The sequence below is a fragment of the Simochromis diagramma genome, unplaced genomic scaffold (genome assembly GCF_900408965.1).
Source record: "Simochromis diagramma unplaced genomic scaffold, fSimDia1.1 OVJJ01000293.1, whole genome shotgun sequence".
Classification (NCBI taxonomy): Eukaryota; Metazoa; Chordata; class Actinopteri; order Cichliformes; family Cichlidae; genus Simochromis; species Simochromis diagramma.
In genome coordinates, this window is record NW_024386801.1 from 13964981 (window position 1) to 13982504 (window position 17524).

General features: G+C 41.2%; 1 protein-coding gene across 5 annotated transcripts in view; it reads left to right on the top strand.

Moving 5' to 3' along the window:
- Nucleotides 1-2926: 2926 nt before the first annotated feature.
- Nucleotides 2927-17524, top strand: part of LOC120729977 (pleckstrin homology domain-containing family A member 5-like) — an 88034-nt gene continuing 73436 nt past the window's right edge. For 2 of the 5 annotated variants that reach the window (XM_040026019.1, XM_040026020.1), the window contains exons 1-3: nucleotides 2927-3070; nucleotides 3192-3268; nucleotides 5721-5778. In XM_040026019.1, the coding sequence (XP_039881953.1) occupies nucleotides 2979-3070; nucleotides 3192-3268; nucleotides 5721-5778 (227 nt within the window). In that variant the 5' untranslated portion in view covers nucleotides 2927-2978. The remainder of the gene's footprint in view (nucleotides 3071-3191; nucleotides 3269-5720; nucleotides 5779-17524) is intronic. The other 3 variants (XM_040026022.1, XM_040026023.1, XM_040026021.1) reach the window with 2 other exon arrangements.

Genomic DNA, 17524 nt, shown 5'->3' on the forward strand with positions numbered 1-17524 from the left:
TTATGAATGGCATGACACAGGCCTATAGGCTCTCTAAACAGATCAAAAGATGACTGCTTGAAAACTGAGACGTGAAAGGCTCCACTTTCAGGCACTACTTCACTTTCAGATCTCACGGGTAAGCTAGCACATTTAAGCAGGTGTCAGGCTCTAATCTTATCATTTTCACTCTGATGGATCCTACACATAGATATGCTGGAAAAAGATCATGGATTGAAAGAGGGCAGGTGAGATCCGCATTTTCCAGCAAGTCCTTCACTTAAATCATTATGCTGGTTGTTTGCTCTTCTCTGTCTAAAAAGACTAATTAAAGAGTCTTTGAAACGTGATTGTTTCCAATGAAAGCATCGACTCTCAGCGTGCTTACTTTGATTTTCCTTGTAATTTGGTTAGGTTTAGGCACAAAAATACACTGTCAAAGTTGTTGATTACCTGTATTACTCACAGACCCCCTAGAAGATGGCTAACATAATGTAAGCATAGGTCATAATAACAGCTTGCCAAAATGACAGACGGCAACTGGTTGTTTTCTGGGGAAGACAGTCTCTTCTGTTTCCTTAAAAAATATATATATTTTGACTGTTTCAGAAAGAAAAGTTGGAATTTTTAAACTATATTTCAGAGATTGGAGGAGGACTTTTTCTAGATTGTGCATTTTAACACACAGCTCACGTACTACTTCTCATATCAATATCAAGTTCATGAAAAGGGCAAATAAAGCGCAGCTTATTTTAATATTGTTATTTTCCCATCTTCTTTTGGATCACTGCCCCCTTACTTGGGATGAAACAAGCAGTTCCTTTGTACGTCACATTACCCAAAAACTGTGTTACTCTGCCCCAGGTAAACAGAATACAAAGAGCTCAGTGTGTGACTTCTGACCAGGATTCAGTGTTTCACTGCTTCCTTGTCCTTTAAGAGTTCCTCTCCAAGTGGTTGACCTGGCAGTTGGCAGATATGTCCACCACCCATTACCACCACCACATGCTTGCTCAAAAACAGCGGCCTATCATGTGTGCAGAAAAACAATGCAACACAAAGCAACAACAGGCCTGGCAAAGTGGTGTTGGATAACATGTTTTTGTATTCTGTGAAAAGCTGATGCTGCAGTTTCGCTGCACAGTGACAAAAGGCGGAGGCCAAGAACCGAATGGTAGAGTTGAAACTGTGGGTGCGGTAGTAGACTGTGGATATTTTTCTCTGTATGTCCATCAGTCTGTGCCCCCCAAGCACATGAAGTAGGGAACTTTCCTATGACTATGGATGTTCCTCAGAAAACTCCAGACTGTCTGTGCATCATCCGGTTTGAGCTAATTTAATTGATCATTTGTTTTGGAATATGTACCACAAAAGCACAATACCATCTAACACTATAAGAACCTCAAAGTGGTTCCTGCCATTAGCCGATGTGACTCGGGGGCACTATTTGAACATGAAGAGGGGAGAGGATTTGAGTTTTGATTAAAAATGTCTAAAGTGAAAAAAGGCTTTTGGAGGTCCAGCAGATCAATTTTGTCCTGGGGCCCTAGTGGCAGGTTACACCCCCCCCCATGCTGTATGCGCCTTTGTATGTAGAAAAGCTACAACCACAGCCACGGGCACAGGTTTTGTTTGAGCACTGGGGGGTGAGGGTGGGGATGGATTAAGCAGAAGGTCTCGAGGTCCTCCCCAAGGAATTACTGAATGTCAGACACTTAATTTCCTTCTGGTGAATTTTAGACCTTTTCCTTTATGATAGAAATGTCTTGTTTTATATAGAAGAAAAAATTTAAAATCAGTCATCAGGTGCAAATTCAACATGCCTGGAAGTTATGTTATTATTGGTGGGAACAAATGTGTGAGATGGGAGCCTGCATTCACCACTGACATCTGTACTATGATGTAGCAACCAGACCCCACAGACGAGACATAGAAGAAAAAAAAACATATAAAGAATGTGAAGACTGTAAGGGTACAAAACAAAAAATATACACTCACTGAACACTTTGTTAGGTACACCTTGCTAGTACTGGGTTGGACTCCATTTTGCCTTCTATGTCTATAAACCTATGTCAAGTCTTCTTGACATACATTCAACAAGGTGCTGGAAACACTGCTCAGAGATTTTGGTCCATTTCGATAGGATAGCATCACTCAGTTGCTGCAGATTTGTTGGCTGTGCATCCATGATGCAGATCTCTTCCATCACATCCCAAAGCTGCTTGACTGGATTGAGATCTGCTGACTCATGTTAAAAAAAACAAATCAAAAAACAGTTTGATATGATTTGAGCGTGACTATGTGTACTAAGAAAATATCTAATCCTACACCATTACAGCAACACATTTAGTTACAACCCAGGTGCGCATCTTAAAGCAGTCCCCTCTCACTTCTGGCAATAAGACATTGTTGCGCAGAGTATATGTTTTTACACTATCTGTAAACGCCAGAGATGGATCTTCGGGGAAAATCCCACTCAACCACAGACGATCAGGAGTTTCTGAAATACCCAGACCAGCCCATGTGGCACCAACAACCATACCACTTAAAAAGTGGCTGCTGGGAAACCGATGTTCAGTTTTCAACTTCAGCAGGTCGCCCTGACTATGTCTACATGCCTAAATGCACAGAGTTGCTGTCATGTGAGTTTGCTGATTGGACATGTGGTTTAATATCCTGGCTGTATATTTAAGTCGTAGAGAACCATAAAGAACCATAAATCCAAAAGGACTTTTTTGACTAAAGCCATGTACACAGCGATGCAAAAACTTACCTAAAAGTACAATAACTCTTTTATTGTGTCAGTCAATAAATAAAATAAAATAAAATTTGGGTTAAAAAAAACCCTGGCTGTCCAGCCATTATTCTCCCATACAAATGAATGGACTTTACCTGTCTGCTCTACACCCTGCTCTCAGCCACCCGCCGTTGCCAAGGTTTCCGTGTACGCGCTGCCTGGGAGAGCGGAGCCGCGCGATTGTCATACAGTACTGCCAGACATGGCGGCGGAGCTACAACCCGAGTGGATTTCTTGTCTCCCGTCTTCCTGGAGTTATGGTGTTACTCGGGATGGACGTGTCTTCTTCGTTAAGTAAATATCCCTTCCAAAGGCAAACGCTTCAAGTCATTCTGCTCGTTTCTATTTCGAACAAAGTCACCGCTGGATTTGAACGCATTTCTCGCTCTTTCTCTCTGTCTCTCCCTCTCAACAGCGAAGAAGCCAAGAGTACAACCTGGCTGCATCCAGTAAGTGGTGAGGCAGTTATAACCGGGCACAGGAAAACTCCAGGTAAAGATGTCACTGTCAAGTTTTTCTCTTATCTTGAAAGCCTTTCGTGTTCGCCCCGGCAGTGTGTTGTTGTTGTGTTACCCAAAAGCGAACACTTCCCACGCTGTGCGTGTGTGTGTGTGTGAGAGAGAGGCTGTGATATCCACGCAGTGTTTCTTAACACACGAGTGGGTTTTTGTCGCTCGTGCTGTGAAAATTGAGCCCTCTCGTGCCCACCTCTGCCCAGCTAGTGCCACTTCCTTCGCAGCTGCCTCTCCCCAGGTTGGTCAGTCAGTGGAGTTGAAGAGTGGACTCTAGCCAATATCGCCCGAGAACTAGTGAAGAGGCGACCTTTGGCCTAATAGCAACTAAAGCACGTAAACAAATGTAGGAAGTCGTTTTTTTGTTTTTGTTTTGGCTTTGAATAACCCAGCGCATTATGTTGACCGTGCAGGGGAGTAAGATTAGTGCATTTAAGTGTTTTGACACAGGACCCTACTTAACAGTAAGCTCCTGTGTGACAGGTAAGCAGGAAAACTGTGGCAGATTGAAGTATAGATCTGCTGAATTTCATCATTAATTTTTTTTACAGTGAGCTTATATATATATATCAGAATCTCTTATATATACTGATATATATATATATATATATATATATATATATATATATATATATATATATATAATTCCTACAAAAAGCTTGACTTATCTTAAAGACATGGTACAATTAGCTTCTTAGTGCGTTTTTCTGGTGAGATTATGATGCAACTATATACAGCAGCAGCAAGCTCTTCTTTAACTTCAAGCACCCCCCTCTCCTGTTAATAGTGTCTGCTTCATCTGAATATGGCTGCAACCAATGAATTTTTTTTTTTAAATAATGTGTGCGTTCATACATTTTCTTTTCTTTAAAAAATTGTATTCTATTAGTATCAAAAATTGAAAAATGTCCATCAGTATTTCACCACAGAGCTGAAGCCCAGAAGGCAGGCAGCTATTCTAAAAAAATAATTACTAATATCATGATATAGCTCTGTTCTTTTCATTTGCAATGATATGCTTTTATTAGCGTTGTGTAATAGTAAATGAGATATTTTTTTGTGGTTTCCGGGGGCAAAACCACAAAATTTGAATGTATTCTCAGTCAGTTTATTGACCAGATGACTGAACTGATTTATCAAGAAACTAAGTGACAAATTGAGCACAGGCGGAATAATTAGTTCCAACCCTAAAGGTGATGCATAAAGCTGGCAGAGGCAGCATATTTTTGGTGTCACTCACTAATTCATGTGAATGAAGAGGGGAGTAAACTCGCACTTTTTCTGGGCTCTCGTTCAGGGCACTAGAAAATCTAGCTTGTAATGAAGTACTTGGGCAAAAAGTAAAGTTTGTGCAGAAAATATGCAGTAGTGCGATGGGTTAAGTAGAGGACTTTTACAAAGCAGAGCAGTTTTTGAATCCCATGTGAAGCTCAGCTTTGAGTGAGTTTTAGCTTTTGTGAAGCACGAGCAGATGCCTGCATTTGTCTGATGGGAGGGTGTTAGGAGGAGAGCTGCCAATTTTCATATTCTAATTTCATAGCAGTTTTATTTATTTATTCTTTGCCTCCTATTGCTTTTTTTCAAAACATATTTTTTCAAATTTTTAAAAATTTCTCCTTTTTAACAAACTGGAACTTTCGAAATTTTCTTGAAAATTCGAGAAACTCTAAATTTTCAAGGTGGTTGCCTAGTTTTGGGTAAGTGGGTCTTTCATGTCTGGACAAAACACCTTTAACTTTCTGGGACAAACACTCATACATACATGCATGCTGGAGGTGTTGTGTAGCATCAGCCGCTACTACACTGGCTGCAGGTGGATTGCTGAGCGGGGCTTCATGGACTAGACTTTTTCTGGTGCTCACTCATGGAGCTTTAACCTCCTAGGACCTGGCATCCACATATGTGGACATCACATTTTGTGTTATTTAGACCAAAATACTTAATTTTACTCTGCAAGGGCCTGATATCCACTTAGGAGGACATTATACTGCCACTGTTCTATCGAAATTTTAAACGAATATCCTCATATGTGGCTCTTATTTTTCTTAGAAACAAAAATAAGGTTAAACAAAAATCTGGTAATTCTTTGTTTTTAACATTCATCGAGTGCCAATATGCCCAAATATCAAAGAGAAATTAAAAATGCATGCTTTGGAGGAGTTCGGGTCTTAGGAGGTTAAAGACCATTGACGAGAAGTATTTGCAGTCTGGCAGCGCAAGTCGTCCCATCAGGAAATGTCTTTTTCATGGTGATGTGTGCTCTGTCTGCATCTTTATGAATGTCAGGACCCGAGAGGCCCAACAGAACCCCAACAGAACATAGCATCGTAATGACATGATCAATGTTATTTGCTTCACCTCTCAGTGATTTTTAATGTGGCTGATGGCTGCATGATTGTTCACATATTTGTCCACCTTTCCTTCTTTCACAGACTTACCCACCGGATGGGAGGAGGGATATACGTTTGAAGGAGCACGGTGCTTTATCAAGTGAGTTTCCCGCCTATTTTACTGCATGACACGCACACCCATCGCAACCTTAGGACGTCTGCATACAAACATGTCATCTAAATTCAAAACACTTCCCCATTGCGCGCCACCGTGGTACCTCGATTACAAGCATAAATTAATTTATTTCCACTTAAGTCACCTCAGAGGAATGAAACGCTCCTCTCAATAGTCTGCAGCTCCTGAAAACACGCCTTGTGGTGGATGTGTCAATATAAAGAGGTTGTAAATTTGGAACCTTTACTCCCTTTTTGTGTGGCCTATCCCAAAAGTTAATGATTACACAGCTACATTGTGCAAATAATGGGCAGACATGGATACAGTGTGCTTGCTTTCCTCTTGCAAGCTGTTTGTATTTATTCAGACTTACCCTGCTCAAAGCTGAGTCTGCTTGAAGAGTTGAGCCAAAGTATAATGCGTTCTCTTTTTCTGACAGTTATCCTCGCTGTTTGGGTTTATACGGCTCCTCACATTTCAGGATGACACTTGTCCCTAAATAGATGCTGGAAAATATTTCCGAAATACTACATGCCAGTCCACTCCGCTAAAGGAAACGTAAATGGCTTCTCATTCAAAGTCTCCTTCCAGTGATTTTTTTTGACATTTTTTTATTCCTACATCATATCTCAGGTATGCTAATTTCTTGTGGCTGTGTGGGCAGGGGAGAATGTCATATATCCTCTGTGTCCACTAAAACACTTTGTTCAGTTCGTGACCCTCTCCGTGTGAAGCCCAGGTTCTGCATGAATTACGTGAGCAGTCGGCCATAGTCTTTGAAATACAGTAAATTTCACATTTTGCTCTCTTCCCCCAGTAGCCTGATGTATGCGGCTAATCAAAAGAGATCACAAGTGCTGTCATTCATTGGGGTCTGATTCATCATCTGTCCTCCAAATCCAAGGGTATGAGGGGGGAAATATGTTGTTATTTTGCATGTTCTCTTGCAATTACGTTGCACGGCACGTATAGATGCGTAGTATGTGAACATCTCTGCCAAAGTACAAGAAGGCTTCTGAATGACTGAGGATATAGCATACGCGCCATATGAAAATAGGATATTATACCCTATTATTCTCATCGAATCCTCTCTCCTTTGACTTCCTCATGAATTTGAGGAGCTTCATGTGGCAGGCTGCCAGGCAGTCGGACTGAAAGGCAGTAATTTTATATTCCAGTATTTTATCTCAGCTTCTCGGTGCAAAACAGACTTGAGGAAGACATTCATTAGATGATCACTGTGATTTTGGCACAGTCCAATGACATGGTAATGTTGCCTGTAAAACAACTCGCAAACTAATCATCCTGCCCCCCCACAAAGCAGGCCATCTGCATATTTGTGAGAAAAAACACATTTGGTTTAAGCCGTAGGTTGAATTTTAGTCAAAACTGTGAAAAAGTAAAAGCATTTTAAATGATATCGTTGCCTTTTATCTCATATACTGGCATACTGGCGCTTCAGCAGGGTCAGAGTAAACAAAAATATGCGGATGGCTGATTCAACTGAGCTTGTCCTAAACTGAAGCGAAGCAAGTAAAATACACAGAGAAACGGCTTCAGCATACTGATTCTCCCTTCTGTTGACCTTCAATAGCAATTCCCTCTTTTTTAAAACAGTAATGAAAATCTAGTAACACGGAGCAATGTGACCAACATTTGACCAACACTTTCACCGTCTTCCTTCTGTGTCCTCTTTTAGTAAGTAAACATTTACCCCGTCCTGTTTCTTGGGAACGACTTTGCTTCTTTTGTTGTTTTAACTTAGCAAGAGCTTTTAGAATTTGAGTCATGTCGTCAGAACTGCGAGTGTTTTAAAGATGGTGGCACATGCTGGAAAAATATTTGGTCAACTTAGGGCACAAGATCAGCGATCAAGACATCTTTAAGGTGTTTTTATGCTTTACGTTACGAGGCTGCGTAAAACCATGCCTGTTAATTTCATTGTGACTCATGTTTTGACATAGAGCTTTGTTGATAGCTTTATGTGATAACTGTCTTGGACGGCCCTTGAGGCATTTTGAGGCTTTGTGTGAGGTTGCCAGTAAAAGCCTCTCAAAGCTCTCCAGTACAATTAGCCCAGTGACAGCTGTTCTTATGTTTTACAGTAGGTTATTATTGCTTTGTCATCAATTTTGTATTAAATATCACAAGTTTGGAGATCTTTTTTTTTATATTCAAGCAGTGGTTCTAAACACACACTTGTGTGAAATATAGACACGTTTATTGATCAATTTCTGTGGCTGTTTTGCTAGAAAGCGGAAAAAAAAAACCTTGTGCCAAAGGATCTGGCTTATTCACATGCTGGCTGTGTGGCTTGGCTGTTACCGTCGGGTTACACAGTGTGAGCATCAAGGAGCAGATTGTGCTGACGCAGGCTGTCCTCTGATGAGATGTGCTGGGAAGGATGAATTGCAGGTTGTTGGTGTGATAGTGTGGACTAGAGGCATGCTCCGTCCCAAGATTTGATTAGTTTGTGGTGCCGTGAGTTCTGAATGAGTGAAGGTCACTGGAGATGTTAATTGAATCAATCATAGCTTACTGCTCTCCTCAGACTCGCACCACTTTTCTGGATTGGTTTCTGGGTTGCCTGATGCAAAAATAGGATTTTTTTTTTCTTTTTTTTAACTTTGTGGTGTGTTCCAACTGGCAGGTGGTGGGTGCTCGCTACCCAAGTAACAGAGATCCTGGTGAGGTATAAATCAGCAAGCTGTTAACTTGTTAATTTCATTCACAGGCAGTCAAAACAGTCAGTGCAGTGCAAGTGCTTTGCTTCCATGTCTGACAGGACTGCAGGCACTGAAAGTGTGCCGGTCCTTTTTGCTAAGATGCTTCAGTAAAAATGCCAGATGTACCTAAGTACGACTGCATCCACATTTTTAAGTCAGGAGTTTTGGCCACCTTCACAGCTGTTGAACTTGGTAATAAATCAGAGAACACTTCAGCTATTCTCCTGATTTTATACTCTGAGATGATAATCCACATATAAGAATAGTAGACACCTTAGAAGTTGGGTCCTATCTCTCATTAACTTAACCTCTATGCACTCCTGGATGCTGAAGATACATCTTTTACAAAAGTATATACAAGCAAAAAAAACTATATGCATTGCTCTGTGCAGACTACTGCAGGCAAAGTCAAGCATTTCTACTTTTATTTTAAGACATTTTCTCTCCCTCGTGTCTATGAGTAAATCCAGCAGCCACCCAAATCTGTTCAGCTTGTTATTATTTGTGATGAAACAGTATTTTATGAGACTGGTCCATCTGGCAGATTTGTTTTTTCATTTTATCTCCATAGCACATAATCCCAGATTCTAACTCAAGCCTCATTTTGAACAAGAAGTGGGCCTGTGATTTAGGCACTTTTTGCTGTGTTTTGTCACATTTTGCTAATGAGCATTCTTGACCTGTGAAAACCTCTCAGAAGTGTGTGTCAGGGCAACTTAGGTGAAGTGACTTTGAGTGAAGCAAAGGTGTCATAGCATTAATATATAGTAGGAAAGCGGTGACCTTAATTGTAAGTTTGCTGCCTCGTCGATGCTGTAAGTGTAAATATGTTTATGAAAGACAGGTGCAGAAGTCAGTTCCCGGTCTTTGTTTGCTATTCTTGTCTCATTAATTCTGTCTGGGAATGGAAAAAAAACAAAAAAAACCCGCAAACTGCTGAACTCAGGGATAATTGCGCTAGGTTTGGCAAAGAGACTGCTGTTATCTTGTTTTGAAGCCTAATGAGTGAGTAATAAGCAGTCTGCATGTGACCCTACAGTTTTGCTTGATGGCTGTCCAGTTAGTAATGCTTCATTTGACGACTTTTTGCAAGTGAGTTTTGAGGACAACTTACCGTTTCCAATAGCTTATCAGTGTGAAATGCAACATAAAATATACATATCGTGCTAGTCTGCTCTCCAACTACCATTTTCATTAGGCTATTCACTTCTGCTGCTGCATAATTCATCACTCAGAGCAGAAGAAAGCATGTCAATTAAAATGTCGTCAATTATGACAAAAATCTCCTCAGTGGATCTGTGTTTAGCTGTTGGCTTTCTCTGCTTTAAAAGCCCGTGTACTCACGTGTCAGGTTACTCCCAGACAAATATTCATTGGTGGTTAATGTCCATCAAAACTAAATAATGAAGTTCATATAATAATCTTTTTAATGACTGTGTTTTTTTTAAATTGATAACCTAGATTCTGCTTATAATAGGTTTCCTGTTGGGATGCAGCAACATCGGTGTTTTAAATAACAATCTGACTGATTGCTGATGCAGAGTGGGTTTTTTTGTTCTGCTTATTTGCTATGTTAATTATCTGTTCCATCTTTTGTGCAAGGGAGGGATCTTCATTCTTTACAAAAAAGCTTTTAGCTCTTTGACATTTGTATGGGGCAAATCTTGTGTGGTACAGCTGCTGACATCTATAAATGTTATGTTATATGCTAATATGTTGATACCAGTTAGCATCGTTGATACTCGCCTATAATAAGTCAATATTTTTCATACTGACTCACATTAAATCTCTTGTTCAAAAGAAATACACTTTGAACCTAAAGAGGATGTTCTGTTTGAAATTATGTTAGTATACATCCAACTATCCTCCCTGCCTCCGGCTCGGCTGGTTATCCGGGTTCAGGTCACTGGGGCAGCAGTCTCAGCAGAGATGTCCAGGCCTCCCTCACCGACCACCTCCTCCAGCTCATCCCAGAGGACACTGACACATTCCCGAACAAGAGACAAAGTCTCTCCATTATGTTCTATCCTGGGGCCTCCTGCTGGTAGCACATGCCTGAAAAAACGCTTTCTAGGAGGCATCCCAGTTAGATGCCTGAACCACATCAGCTGGCTCCTTTCCATGTGGAGGAGTAGAGGCTCCACTCTGAGCCCCTCCCAAATTATTGAGCTCTTCACCCTGTTTCTAAGGGAGAGTACAGCCACCCTTTGGAGGAAGCTCATTTCCATCGTTTGTATCCTTGATCTCATTCTTTCAGTCACTACCGAGAGTTCATGACCATAGATGAGGATAGAAATGTATGTTGTCTTACTCTTTATCACAACAGACCAGTATAGCGTCACAGGAGGATGCTGCACCAATCTGTCTGTCTGGAGGCCTACATGGTCCACCCTCCTTTGGGTGCACCACTTGCAGGAGTGGCTGTAGGGGTTCATCCCCAGTTGATGAGCTATTAGTATTTTTATATCTTAATTTTTATTTACCTCTGCATAGTTGCAGTGACTGTAGAAACAAGCTGTGAACACAACAGAAATATTACAACCTTTGAAGTTGGCAAGCTGGCTGAATGTCAGTGTCATCTAAGTAACAGTTATAGACATGTCTGACTAAAGTAATAACACCCAAACAGTTTTCGTGTCCTTGCAGGGTAAAAAAAACTTAAGTAAACTTTTAGATTTAAAGTTGAGCTACTCCAGCAGCAGCAACCTTTCTCAGACATTTCCTGTAGCTGCTTATGAGACTTGCACAATGATGAGGAGGAATTTTGGATCTTTTCTTCCTACAAAACTGCCTCAGTTCATCAGTATTTCTGGGATGTCTTCATTCAACAGCCTTCTTCAGGTCATGCCACAGCATCCCAATTGGGCTAAGGTCAGTTTTGCAATACTAAAACAGGATTTTTCTTCATTTTTAACCATTCGTGTCACTGATTTGACTGTGTGCTTTGGGATTGTGATCTTACTGCATCTCCCAACCTCTCTTAAGCTGTAGGTCATGGACTGCTGCCCTGACAGTATCCTGAAAAGTTTACTGATACAATTTTATGGTATTGCTCTTTCAGTGACTCCAAGGTGTTGAGCAGCCCTTTGCCTCAGCTGAAACATACAGTGGATGAAAGTCAGAGCACTAATTGCAAATAATCAATGCAGAAGTCCCTGGTAATTCGAATGGGTTCACAAACATTTTATTGCATTCGATGCATTCACCTTTACCAGTGTTTTTGGCTTGCCTTGTCTCTTTTAAAGTCTCATTTTCAGACAATGACATCTGGACTTTCAGTAAACCCAGGCGTCTTATCAGCGATCGTAAGATGGAGATTAAAAAGTCACAGCCCTCGAAGATGGGGTAGGGGGTGGGGGAGTTTGTTTTTATTGACCAGAGTGAGAATGATTTTTTTTAAATTGAAGAATGACTTCACTCTATTTCTCATTTCTGTCTACCTGGGTTTGCTGCATCATTGTCAGTAGCTTTTCAAGAACTCAGAGTTGAGGTCCTAATCCTTCTGTGTAAGAACGATGGGAGTCCCTATGAACCCTCCTTAACTGTGAGAATGACAGTTATGGCAGACATTTAAAGACACTCCCTTCTCTCCAGGAAATAAACCATAACTGTGAGCAAAGCCTTATATCAGCCCTGATTATGTAACCCTGAAAATCCAGTCATGGAAGTGGAGAGGAAGGCACAGAATCAAGTGCTTGGACATGAAAATAAATAGATGCAAGTTAAGGTTGTATATTAAATTGTCTGATAACACCTACAGGTTATTTAAACCCTGACTTGTGAAAGCAAAGCTGTGATCAGTCATGCAGAGAAGGCTTTTTTTTACCATATGTGCCCTGGCTCGTAGTATATCAAGAGATTTATTATAGAGGGAACAAGTAAAGCCAGTTCCTTTCATTTGTATTGCAAGAGCTGTAGCTTGTTCCACAAGACATTGTATGAGAAGCAGGGTGCGCATAGGAAAGCCTGCCAGTCTGTCTCACAAAGACAGATGACCACAATCACATGTACAAGGTAATTCATTTCTGATTCTACTAACTTCCTCCTTGTACATTGTAGGAAATTTGAGCACTTGTTAAAAATTGAGGTGACACACAAACCTTTATGCTGGGAGGCCACACGAGAAACTACTCAGTGATAAAGAATTGTGACAGTGCACAGAAAAATTAATTTGAAAGCCAGAAGAAGGGAGTTAATATTCAGAAACAAACTCCTGAGTTTCTGAGATTAAAGATGCAAATTTATGAAATAAAGCCACAAATTTACAAGAAAAAACATTCAAATTTTCTGACATTTGTAAGGTTAGATCGACAGATCGACCTCATCACACCACAGATGCTAGTGGTAAACAGGGGATGCTGCATGCACACAACTGGATGATGTAGCGATATGCTTGCATGCTGTCCTTTGAGTTGTAGTCCCTCATCACAGGCTGTATAAAAGATGTATGAACCTTCTGGGTCTGAAAAGTGAACCCATGGAAAAACCTGCATTCTTCTTAAGGGGCCAGTCGAGAGCAACTCCTGTGGTTATTTAGATGTCTGCGACTGTGAAAGCGCCTCTCAGCTCCCTCACTCCGTGACCACTGTAAACATTTTCCTCATGAATTTGTGCCTTTACTGGTTTCAGGTCATGTTAATAAAACCTTAAGTTAATTTTGCAGATTGTGGTCATTATTAGAATTAGAATTAGAAAACCACAAGTTGCCATCCAGTGAGTGAGCGGTTTCTCAGTCTGATCCAGCGCTCGCTCCTCGTGTCATATGTTAAAACAATGAGCTACTTCTGGGCAAACTCTTTTTACCAGGCTGACATCAGAAATGTATGAAAATGTTCTGCATGTGGACGCAGCAGGAAGAGATCAATATCTGTGTGTATGGGGTTTATTTGTTTTATTTATTTATACACGGTGCGCAGGTTAAGAGTCCTGCGTGTCTAAAAGCCAGCGTTGATTGATAGCTTAGATTGAAAGCAAGTCTGTGGTGAATGACGGATGTCAAAACTGCTTTCCATGTGGAGTGGCCTGAAAAAAAAAGCTTTGAAGTTCCTCTGTTTATCACTTTAAGACAAACTGATGTTAGTCACACGTGCATGTTTCAAGTTTCACCACAAAAAAATCACACCCTTGGTTTTGAGGGTGTTCCAGTATCAGCAGCATTAGGTGGAACTGCCCGCTCCTTTCAGGAAGAGATCTATGAGCAACAGAGAGGAGCAGCAGGACAGAACATACAGCTCACGGTTGCAGATTACACAGAGGTGAATGAAATGCTGTGTCACTGCTCTGACCTTCTTTAGTACATTATGAAATTTCGTCCTTATTTTGGATTTGACTCAATCACAAACTTTGAGTCAAATGAAAACCAGATTTTAGTTTTCAGTCATAACATCAAAGCCTATTGGGTTATTGTTTGTAAGTTGGCCATTACACGTGACTAACTTTAAGAAAAGGCACACGGGACAATGTCTTATTCAAACTGCAAAGTGCTGAGATAATATTTACTCATCCTCTTGGCAGGGGGAGGCTCTGATGTGTGTGACTGCTGACTCACTAACACTGTCTGTGCTCAGTACTCTTGCAGAGCACTTGTGTGTGTAATGTGATTTAAGAGGGAGACCAGACTGCTGTACATCATCCTGATCTCCACATCTATAACTCTCTGTTGTGTGGCTGAGTGCTGACTGGGAGACAGACAGTCAGCAAGGCAAGCTTTGAGCTGCTCGCACTGCTCTCATGCCTTTAAGTCTCGGTGGGGTCCTCACCATCTGGCTTCTATTGGGAGGGGTAAAGTGTGTATCTGTTTAGATGCTCTGCTTGTGAACATATGTGTAAGAGATGCTCTGATGTTGGTGGCTGCCCCAGGTGCTGATTAAGACAGTTTCTCAGTGTAAAGCCACATCAGACCAAGTTAGCCCTTTGTAATGTGCATGTTGTTTACAAATTGTGTGCACAGAGATTGCTTCTCCTTTCATCCCATGAGAAAAAATGGAGGACAAAAAATATGGGTGGGGTTTCAACATAATCATAACTCACCTTCTATGGCGTTTTAGGTGGGATATGGATGTGTTTGCACATATGACTTTGCTGTAGTCCACACAAGCCTTGCTGGTGATCAGATGTTGTGATTGTTTTATAGTTATTTCTGTAATTGAGCCCTTTCTGGTTAAATCTTACAAAATATATGAAGCAAATGTAGGCCCACACCTTTGGGTTAAGTAAGGGAGCATATAGATGACAGTAATTCTTTGGTCCTAAAGCCTCTTAGTTATGCGGCGTCTTTCATTTAATGCTGAGAGAGCTGTTGAACCTGATTAATCCCTGTATTAATCTGCAATGAGCCATCCTTTGCTGATGTTGTGTCAGGTTGAATCCAGGGACAGCTGCCTCCATGGAGGTCATGCTCTAGTCTGCTATTACCCCACAAATGCTTTGGTTTACGTATGAAAACTTGGTATGCTGGCTGTGTTGTAGTTTTTCAGATTCTGATTTTCGAGGGATATGCTTAAGTCTCATTCTGCATTCGCTTCACTATAGTCAATTTTCCTTGATTGCAATGTGTATAGCTGTACGTTACAGAGGGCTATGAAGTCTTAAGTCACAAGGACAATATAGAACATTTCAAATCCGTACAGGCTGCTTCTGAAAGGCCCGAGGAGATTTATAAAGCTTCTACTCATAGCTGTTTTCCAGGGTGCCCATGGTAAAGAAATCTGTGGAAATAAAGCAAGCTGATCGGTGAGTGATGAAGGGGAAAGCGACTTTTATTTGCAACTGGAATACTTTACTTTTTGCCCATGTTATCAGTTCTCTGATCTATTAGTGGTGGATATCTCTTACGCTCTTAACATGTTACCGCTTCCATATCATACCCTGAAAAATCTTTTACTTTCTTTCCCCAGCTTTATCTTTCTCTCTCTGCCTCCCTTGTCTGTCTACCTCGGTCCAGTGGACAGTGCACGGCCCAGTTGTTTTCCAGATGGTCTGTGATGATTAGGGAGCTTTTGGAAGCCATCATTCTGCTCAAATGCTCTACAGCTGTGAGCTCTTGGAGCACCGTGTTAAAATGTCCACAGAGGACTCCGGACCACTAATACAGATAAATTAAACTTCTGAATTTGTCTTTAACAAATCCAAGCAGGCAGGGGGTTGCCTCTTTCTTTTTATTTTTTTAAATTGTCTTTTTTCTTCCACTTTATTTATAAAGCGGAACCAAATCTCTGTTTTCACAGTGAAGCCTTCGTGTGAAAAGGGTCCACTAAACTATTGGGCCATATTGTCGTTTCACACATTTCCAGAGAGTTAAAATAAAAGGAAAAGTGGTAGAAATGATATCCCTTCAACACTGCTGTTAATACCCACTTGGTCCTATTGATACTGTGGCTTTGCTTTTTCGTCTGTCTCTCTCCTGGCAACAGTGTTTCCAACGCTGTCCCTCTGCAACCCCTACAGTCCCACAGTGGGCTTTCATAGGTACGCCTTATTCAGGCTCTGCATCTTGCATGCTATTAGCAGGACATTGTTTCTCTTTGTGGCTCTCCCCTTAAGTTTTTAATCCTTTCACGGCTCTCATCTGTGTTTCTTAAGCTCAGCCACAGCACAGATGCTTTAGTCTCCCTAGGTGTGAGCCTTTGATATCACTGCCTCATTTGTACAGTGATAACCCTTACCTAATCTCTAGTAATTGTTTGTTCACTTCTAGGAGAGAGAGCTTGATGCTTAGCCTTTAGCCCATCTGCGTTGCTGGCATTTGTAAAAGCCCTTCATCTATATATAAAACGTACCTGTGCGAAGGGTTTCCATAGCTATTTTTGAGCATCGCCTCACTTCATTTTTTAAAATGTATTTATTTTTTTTAACAAGCGCATCAGTCCCCCCCACCGTGTGCCAGTGTGCATGCATTTTAGCGCGAGGCCCATCGTGACTTGAGTGCACTGCTACTAGATGGGGCACTCACGGATATAAATAGTAGCAGTTTGTCACGACTTCTTCAGAGAGTAGAGATATGTAAAAACTTGTTGAAAATAAATCAGCATCTATATAGTATGCACAGCCAGTTACTTTCAGGGGATTTGGTTCACTTTATGTGGGACAGAGAGATGAGCACTGACAGTAGCAGTGATTGCATACAGTGCCTTTTGTTGCTCCTCTGTGGGCGAGTCGCTCCTCCCACACTCTGTCCTCAGCTGTCCCTGCCTAAACAAATATTTGAACTGTGTGCCAGGTCTGTCTTTGAATAATCTGTGCTGCTGTGATTGATTTGTTTGTATCGCATGCTGAATGGCATCACCTGAGTTACCACACGGGAGGAATTTGCCACAGTGAAACGACATATAAAAAAACAAACACAAAACCCAGGGGAGGACAAACTGCTAAATGTGTATCCCTTGATCTAAATCTGTGCCATGGAAGCCTGCTGGGTTTCTGCATCCTGGAGTTTGAGCTGCCTGTTTGAGATCAGGTGATTCACAGTTAGCTAGAAAGAGATGCATGCCTGGGTACTGGACATAACCTTAACCCAAACTCTCACTGTGGATGTTCTTTTGAATTCAAGGTAGGTTTTTTGTTTTTTTGTTTTTTTAATAGCATGTTGGAAGGCATTTTGTTGAAGTTTCCTTTCTAGTATGAGGGCTAGTCAAAAGTTTTACATGTGTCACTCTTAGTATGCATCTTAAACCCTAATGTGCCATGAAACATTTGCAAACCAACCCTTACATTAGGTTTACTGTTGTCTTTCAGCCTTTATAATACAGCCCCAGCTCCAGCCATTTACTGCACTTTGCAGAAATGTGCCCTCGTACTCGGGATTGCATTACCAGTAGCAGTTGAAAAAGCTCCATATGTTACCTTTAGAGACTAGCTGCAATGAAATCAATCTTTTCCACCTTTTCATACGGCGTATCAGCTCCACACAGCCTGCTTTCAGTTTTGTTGGGAGGCTGTGTGTGAGAGATGAGGCCAGAGTGGTGTGAGCTGACAGGGGCTTCATAACTGTAGTAATGGCTGCACCT